The sequence below is a fragment of the Physeter macrocephalus genome, chromosome 13 (genome assembly GCF_002837175.3).
Source record: "Physeter macrocephalus isolate SW-GA chromosome 13, ASM283717v5, whole genome shotgun sequence".
NCBI classification, from domain to species: Eukaryota; Metazoa; Chordata; class Mammalia; order Artiodactyla; family Physeteridae; genus Physeter; species Physeter macrocephalus.
The window spans coordinates 88,485,017-88,492,935 of record NC_041226.1 but is presented as its reverse complement, the minus strand read 5'-3'; the positions used below and the strand labels follow the sequence as shown (position 1 = coordinate 88,492,935).

Here is a 7,919-nt window from a genome sequence, read left to right as displayed (position 1 = left end):
GAGAGAGAGAGAGAGAGAGAGAGAGAGAGGGAGAGGGAGTGGGAGGGAGGGAGGGAGGACTTCGTGGGGGTGGGAGGCCTTCTGGGCTCTGGGAACAGGCAGTGCGAAGTCCCTGAGGCAGGGAGGCGCTTGGCTGCTAGAGGAATGAAAGGAGGCCCCCGAAGCTGGAGCAGTGAGGGGTGGGCGGCAGCGTGAGGTGGGATGGTGAGGGCGGCAGGGGCCTTGTGGGCCGGGGAGGGGGGCTTGGACTACACCGGGGGCAGTAGGGAGCCACAGAAGTGTTGGAGCAAGGCGGTGACCTGGTCAGATTCGTGTCCTGTGTGGAGGCTGGGGAGGCTGCAGGTGGCCCAGGGGGAGGGGAAGACGGGAGAGGGGAGGGGCGAGTGGTGGGTCCACCGGCAGACGGCGGGGTGGTGCCATCCTTCTGTCTGTCGGTCCTCTCCTCTCGGGAGCTTCTCTGGGCAGGAAGCTCTGAGGCTCGTGCCCCGACCTCTCCTCCACTCTCCTCAGTCCTTGCTGCCTGTCCTGGCTCCCCCACTGCTCACCCTCTCCCTGGCTGCTCAGCCTGGGCCGCGGCTGCCCGGCCACCCCCAGGGCATCATCGTGTCAGCCCTGCCTGGATGGAAGGCCTTCCCTGACTAACGCGGCCCCTGGGCACACCTGAAGCTCTGGGGAGGGTCGGACGCAGACACTGGTACCGTGCTCAGACCAAGACTGCGAGCTCCCTGAGGACTGGGCGGCCGCTGTGACTTCTGTGTCCAGGAGGGACAGGTTGCTGTCAGACCTCAGGCTTCAGACAGGCTTTGCTGCAGAACACCCCCAAACTTACTTAGGGCTCAAAACAGCCATATTATTTGCTCACGATTTGTGGGTCAGCAGTTTGGGGGTAAGTTCAGCTGAGTGTTCTTCTGTTGGCCCCATCTAGGGTCAAATAGTGCCATCGGGTGTAAGAGGGCCCCCCTCACGTGGGGCTTCCGGCTGGTTGGCTCTGCAGTGGTGTCCACAGGACGGTGGCCGTGGCAGTGCGCTCTGTCTGCGCCCTGCGCTCCACATCACGGCAGCTACCGGCCCCAGGTAGCTGTGGAGCACTTGAAGCGGGACCAGTGTGACGCGGAAACTGAATTTTAAATTTCGTTTCATTTTCATTAAATTTGCGTAGCCACATATGGCCCGTGACTACCCACTTAGCGCCGGTCTAAGCGGCCCTTCCTGGGGTGGTTCTGCTCTGTTCCACGTGGTTTCTCCTCCTTCAGAGGCTAGACCGGTCTCAGGGCACCCCGAGAGGGTGGGGATGGAAGCTGCAAGGCCCCTTGAGGCCTAGACCACCCACAACATGGCCTCTTCCGCATTCTGTGAGTCAGAGCCAGTTGTAAGGCCAGTCTGGATTCAGGTAGCCGTTGAGAAAGACTCCATCTCTTGCTGGGAGAAGTGGCCAGTCCACGCGGCAGAGAAGTACCTGGGGAGAAGCTGTAGCCATTCCTGGCATCTGTCACACCTGGGTTCAAATCGCAGCTCCGCCGCCTACGAGCTGTGCTCAGATATGTGCCTCTGAGCATCAGGCTTCTCATCTATATAGAGGGGCTAAGACCGTTGATTGAAAGATGCATAATTTATATCACACACTATTAAGGGGAAAAAACACTAACTGGGCTGTTTCAGAGATGCTGAGATCTGAAATCTTGTGCACCTTAGAGTCCATAGAATATGGTTGCGCACCTGGCCTTGGGGTTGATGTGCGCGTTGCATGAGAGCACGTACCTGGGAGGTGCTCAGATGAAAGGGAGCCATCGGGGAAGACCTGCCTCCTGGCCCTCACTCTGCTGTCGTTCAGCGTGTGGCCCTGAACGAATAGCTTCTCTTCTTCAGGTCTCCGTTTCCCTGTCTGCAAAAAGGGGTGGGTAACTCGGCCCCTTCCCCTTTGCCGGGGCTGCTCTGAGGAGTGTTACATAATGTAATGGCTGGAGCCTCTGCAAACTGTAGAGGGCCGTGCCCCTCCTCCCACGCCTCCCCTTTCCGGTGTCCTCTGCAGCCCTCCTCCTCTGCCCCTCCTCAACCCTGGCAGGAGGGCGGGTTCCGAGAGCTCGGGCCCCTGCCCTGCACCCTCTGACCCTTCTTCCCCCTTGTCTTCTCCCTCCCTCAGGGACCTTCAAGCTACAGAAGACAGACCTGCGGAAGGAGGGCTTTGACCCAACAGTTGTGAAAGACCCGCTCTTCTACCTGGATGTCCGGAAGGGCTTCTATGTCCCTCTGGACCGAGAGGCCTACACTCGCATCCAGGCAGGCGAGGAGAAGCTGTGATTTGCCCCGAGTCCCTCTGAGGGCCACCGGATGCTGGACCCAGAGCACCAGCTCCCACCCCAGAGGGTTCCTGGGCAAAGCCAGACCAAAGCAAGAAGGGCCTGGCCTCACAACCCCGAGGTGCCGACCCCCACCCCTCAAAATTGCCAAGGGACTCACTGCTGCCTCCCCCTCCCCCCGAGGCTTTCTGTGAAAGCCTCATCTCCGTGTTGTGTCTTCAGGGGGCCTCTGGGCCCCAGGCTGAGACTGAGACTGGGCCCCTCAGGATGATGTCTTAGGGCAGGACAGGGGAGGTGGAGGGTCACCAAGCACTCTCCAGAGAACAGGCAGCTTGTAAATGGGACCAGGGCAGAAGCCCCCAGACCCAGGAAGCCAGCAGAGTGGGCGGGGGCAGCGGTGGCCGTTGATCAGGTGTCCGAATAGGATCCAGGCCCTGGAGCCACTCAAGCGTCCTCAGCCCAGCCGGTGCCTCTAGGAGGGCAGGAGAGGGACTGACCTGTAGCAGGCAGCCTGGACGGGGCGCCCCTCTCATCCTCCTCTCTCTGGGTGCCTGCCTGGCTGTCCCTCAGGCAGGGCCTTTCTGTCTTTGTGGGTCTGTCCTTGTCACCTCCTCCGTCTCCGTCCTGGCCTGGCTATGAAAGGAGAAGGGGTGGGGGGCGCTCAGGGGCCAATAAACTCTGCCTTCCTCCCCGTGCCTGTGTGCATGCCACCTGAGCTCACCCCAGCCCGCTCAGGCCCCAACTTCTGCCCCATTTACTCCATTCATTCGTTCATTTGGACTGAGGGATACAGCAGGTTATCTTAGATGGGGGGCAGTTCCCACCTGAGCCTGGCAGGGTGTTTTAACAGCATGATCTTGAGAGTCTAAACCAGCTGTGTCACTTATGAGCTTGTGGCCTTGGGCAAGTGACTTTGTCTTCTCTGTGACAAGGGAATGACCAGTTAGGATTCCGAGAGCTAAAGGGAGCCAGTATGAGGAAAGGGCTGTTCAGAGCCATTGAGGGAGGAAACCCTAACCTAGCACAGGGTCCCATCTCCAGACCCTTGCTTATGCTGTTCCTTCTGCCAGGGGTGCATTTTCGCAGGGGTGCTGTGCAAGGCAGAGCAGGGCTGCCTAACCAGCTGGGTAGAGTCTAGGAAAGCTTCCTGGAGCAGTCTTTCCAGAGCTGTCAGCAGTGCCAGCGGAGGGCCAGCTGTCCCCTAGGGCCCAACCCCGGAGTCGCACACAGGCTGGAAATGTGCGCAGCCCAATGGAAAGGGGGTCCACCCCAAGCCAGGGCAGCAGGCAGCATGTGCGCCCCAGGGCGTCATCTTCACTATTTAACCCTCAGCACCGTCTGTCACTTGACTGGGGTCACACAGCAAGTAGTGGGGACTGGAATGCCAGCCCAGCCCCTTGGCCTTCCCGCTGCTCCACTGCCTCCTTGGTGCAGAAGGCAACAGGAAAGCCAGATGAGCTTCCATTCCACGCATGCTTGTGGAGCCAACTGTGAGCCACACCCCAGGCCAGCAGCTGACTGGGTGGTGGGTGACCAGGGTGAGAAATCTGGGGTGCCTCCTCGGCGAGTGACCTTTGAAAGATAGTGGAGTCTGGCGCCACTCTTGGGAGAAGAGGGAGGCAGTGCTGGAGTTGGCCCCTGGAGAGCGAGGCTGATGCGGGTGGGGTTTGGGAGTGGCAGGCATGGCTGCAGTGCCCCGGTGTGGCCAGCAGAGGGCGCACGGGTCCTGCAGAAGCCAGTCCAGCCTTTGGCGCTCAGCCAAGGGAAGCTGGAAGGAGGGAGTGCAAGTCCCCACTTCACCCCCAGCGGTACTCATCCCAGAGGACTCTGTGGTGGGCCTTTGATCAGGCTCCCAAGGGGCTGGACTTGGCTGACAGTGAAGCTTCGTGTCTTTAACCCTCAGCAGTGACTGCTCTCCGACGGGAAGGAGCCCCCCAGTGGTCCCTGTTCCTTTCCCCTGGTTGAACACAGTCACGCAGAGGCAGTATGGAGTGGTGGTTAAAAGCTCCTGCTCAGGAGCCAGTCAGGCCTGAGTTCAAGTCCACTTGCCAGGCTAGGCCTCCGTTTCCTCTCCCATAAATGGTGGTCTAGGAATCCCTACCTCGGGACAATTGTGAACGTGTAATGAGATCGTGCTTGGAAATCTCTTAGCACGGGGTCTGATGCTGATAGTTGCGCAGTATGTGGTAGTTAAAAGAGAAAAGGAGCAGTGTTGAGGTGTTAAGACCCCAGACTAGGCCTGTTTCCCAGTTCTGCACCAGCACCCGCCCCCAGCCCCTCCGTGAAGGGACGGGGCTGGTGGGCCCCTGGGCCTTGCAGTTCTCCTGTCTGCCTTTGGTCATCCCAAGCCACGGCTGCCCCCGGGCCTGCAGTCGGTGCTTAATACGTGCTTGTGAAGTTAACGATAGCTACCGTTTACTGGGCGTTTCCTGACATTTACATAGTGCTTCACAGTTTACAAAGCACTGTGTAAGTACCTCAACGGAGCAGATGCTAAAGCCCTACTCTGTGCAGGGGGGCGGGGCATGGTCAGATCTGCCCTCAGGGAGCCCACTATCTGGGGGCAGAGGAGAGGGGCCTAGCCAGTCAAGAAGCAAAGGGTGTGTGCTTAGCTGCACCCTAACCCAGAGCCCTGGTCGGCGTGTGGGGGAGGTGAGGAAGTCGTGTTTCATGGTCGCAGAGGCTTTTCACGGAAGAGTCATCCAAGAATAGGAGAGGGAAGAATGGCCCAGACAGAAGGAGCCACAAAACATAAAGGCCTGGAGGTGAAGGGCAGGGAAGGGCGAGCAGGGCAGATGAAAGAAGGGCAGTGAGGCTGCAGCGGTGGGGCTGGGGGGAGAGTTGAGGCAAGGTATGCAGAGTGAATCCTTTGTGGGCATTTCTTGCACACTTGAGGACTGGGAGCTCAGCTAGGAAATCCTTGTATCAGGCCAAACCCATGTCCTTCGACTTGCTGACAGCCACCGCGACTTGCTGACAGCCACCGCTTGTGGAGCACTTCCTATGTGCAGGACGTGAGGCCAAGCACTTTACGTGCATTATTTCATCAAATCCGTAACACAGAGCAGCTACAGTTTTTATCCCCACTCCACAGATGAGGAATCTGAGGCTCAGAGAAGCTAAGTCTCTCCACAGACCACAGGGCCTGTGAATAGCAGTGCTGGGATGCGAGCCCCCTTCCCAGAGCCTCAGTGTTCCCATCTGCAGGCTGGGCCGGGGAGGCTGGAAGGGGCCTGCCTTGAGCGCCCCAGAGGTCCTACCACCCTTAGACAGGCGAGTGGCTGCCCAGGCCAGTGCTTGGTGTATCACTTTCAATCCCTGGGAAGAAGGTTAAATACCTCTGAGGGGCCTATTGAGGCGCTGGCTGCAAGGGAAGGGGCGACCGAGTGCCTTTCAAAGGGGCTTGAATGCGTGGCCAGCCCCTCCCCTGGAGGAGGGGGCACTGCTTCCTCCCGGCCTAATGATATTCTGGGCTCAGCCCTCATCTTTGGCGGCAGTTTAACCCGAGCCGGGGCGGATTTCTTTCTCACTGATCTCAGCTTGACACCCAATTAGCACAAGAATGGGAGGTGGAAGCCTGCAAGAGGCGCCTCCCAGCCTCCCGGGGCGCACGAGGGGAGCAGGCGGGGAGACAAAGGGCAGCGGGCAGGGGGGGCCCCGCGCCCTCGTCTCCTCTGCAGACCCCGCCATTGTCTCCCTAGGAGCTTCAGAGGGGATGGAGGCCAACGCCCGGCTAGCCAGCCTGCTGGAGGGACGGGGTTGGGGCCCAAGCCCCTCTTCTGCGTGGATCCCAGGGGAAGGCATTTGGGTGAGCCAAGCCCAACAGGACGCAGTGAGGGTCAGGGATCCTGAAGGCACAACAACCTGGGGTCGAGGCCTGACGCGTAGGGGTCCGTGAACAAGTCACCGGTTCTCGGCCTCAGTTTTCGCATTTGAAAAATGGCGCTAATAGTAGCCCCCTGTGAGGCATCAGTCAGGTCATGCATGTGAAGCTCCTGGCGGAGCCGGAGTGGGGGTCAGTACTCGCTGAATGAGTATAATATGTTAAACTGTTATTGTTACTAATTAGGAGGTTGAGTAGGGTAGGCTTGGGGTCAGGAGAAAGGACTTTCTAAGAATGAGAGCCAGGCATTCAGAGTGGGCTGACTTACCGAGAAGTGAGCTCCCAGTCTCTGGGGCTTTGCCAGGAGAAGCCGGAGGCCCCCCTGCCTGTTGAAATGTGGGAAGGGTTCCCACTCCTCTGGCCTCCCTACATGCCCTCTCCTGCCCACCTCCACCTCCCACAATTCCTTGGGACTTGGGCTTCGATGTGACTTCCTCTGGGAAGGCTTGCCTAACCCCAGGGCTGGACAGGGTCCTTCTCCAGCTCCCACGGGCCCCCGTGTTCCCCCTTCATGCTACTGATTGCACTATGTGGTCTATTTTCACATCTGTGTCTTTTCCAAAACATCAACCCTAGGAAGGCAGGGACCCCCTGGTTTTGTTTACCCTTGTGTTCCCAGCACCAGCATTGGACCTGGCACTTAATAGGTGCTCAATGAATGTCCGTCAAATGGATGAAGCTTTTCAAAAGCTCCTTAGCTTTCCCATTCCAGCCTCAGGAGGCAGCGGTTCACAGGGTTAGAGGATATTCAACTCATAGAGGTGGGCTAAAATCAGAGGCCTTTACCTTGTCGGCAAAGAGAAGACATTAAATGACTTTGAGCAGGGGATTGATATGTGTTCCCTCATGCATTCATTCATTAACTCATTCAGCAAGCACTTACCAAATCTCTACAGCGTATAAAGCTCTTCATTATGAGCTAAGGCTATAGGATGAATCAGGCAAGGTTTCTAGAGCTCAGTCCTTGGAGGAGCCGGTGGAAATATCTTAGAATATGTGAGTGTGTGTGTGTGTGTGTGTGTTCATGTGTGTATGTGTGTGTGTATATATATATATATATATATTTTATTATTTTTTTTTATTTATTATTATTTTTTTTAATGCCTCACTGTGCAGCTTGTGGAATCTTAGTTCCCCCACCAGGGATCGAACCCAGGCCCTTGGCAGTGAAAGTGCAGAGTCCTAACCACTGGACCGCCAAGGAATTCCCTAGAATATTTTTGCTGAAAAGACCTTAAGAGATCATTTGGCCCCAAAAGCTTCTTTACAGATTAGGGAAACTGAGTTCCACAGTTTCCACTGGGGCCTTTCCGTTTACCACAGGATTCTTCTGTGCTTTTCAAGGACCAGGGCTGTGTCTCATTTGCCCTCATTTTGCCAGTGCCCTGGAACCGTGCCTGATACACTGAAGGCGCTCAGGGCTGTCTGTGGAGTGAATTGTACAAGGAAGCCAAGGCCAGAGAGAGGAAGTGGGAGGCAGGCAGGCCAGAGAAGCAGGTGCAGGTGAGAGGTGATAGGGGTGGCGGTGGTGGAAAAACGTGGGGTTGCAAAATCAGCAAGGAGACGAGTCCAAATGGGGTGACTGTCTGGGTGTGGAAGAGAATTAAGAACAATGTCCAAGGTGTCTTGCTGGGGTGTTTCCGTGGATGGCAGTTGTATCCTTGAGATGGGGAACACGGGGAGCCTGTTTTAGGATGCGAGGCACTGTGCCAAGAACTCACTTAGTTCTGACTACAACC

At 57.3% G+C, this 7,919-nt stretch overlaps 1 protein-coding gene across 1 annotated transcript in view; it reads left to right on the top strand.

The window, feature by feature from the left end:
* The window catches only part of LOC114487453 (long-chain fatty acid transport protein 4-like), a 6,842-nt gene extending 3,855 nt beyond the window's left edge, over window positions 1-2,987 (top strand). Inside the window, exon 7 of the mRNA XM_055089392.1 lies at window positions 2,141-2,987. Coding sequence (XP_054945367.1) covers window positions 2,141-2,298 — 158 coding nt within the window. The 3' untranslated portion in view covers window positions 2,299-2,987. The remainder of the gene's footprint in view (window positions 1-2,140) is intronic.
* The last annotated feature ends 4,932 nt before the right edge of the window (window positions 2,988-7,919 follow it).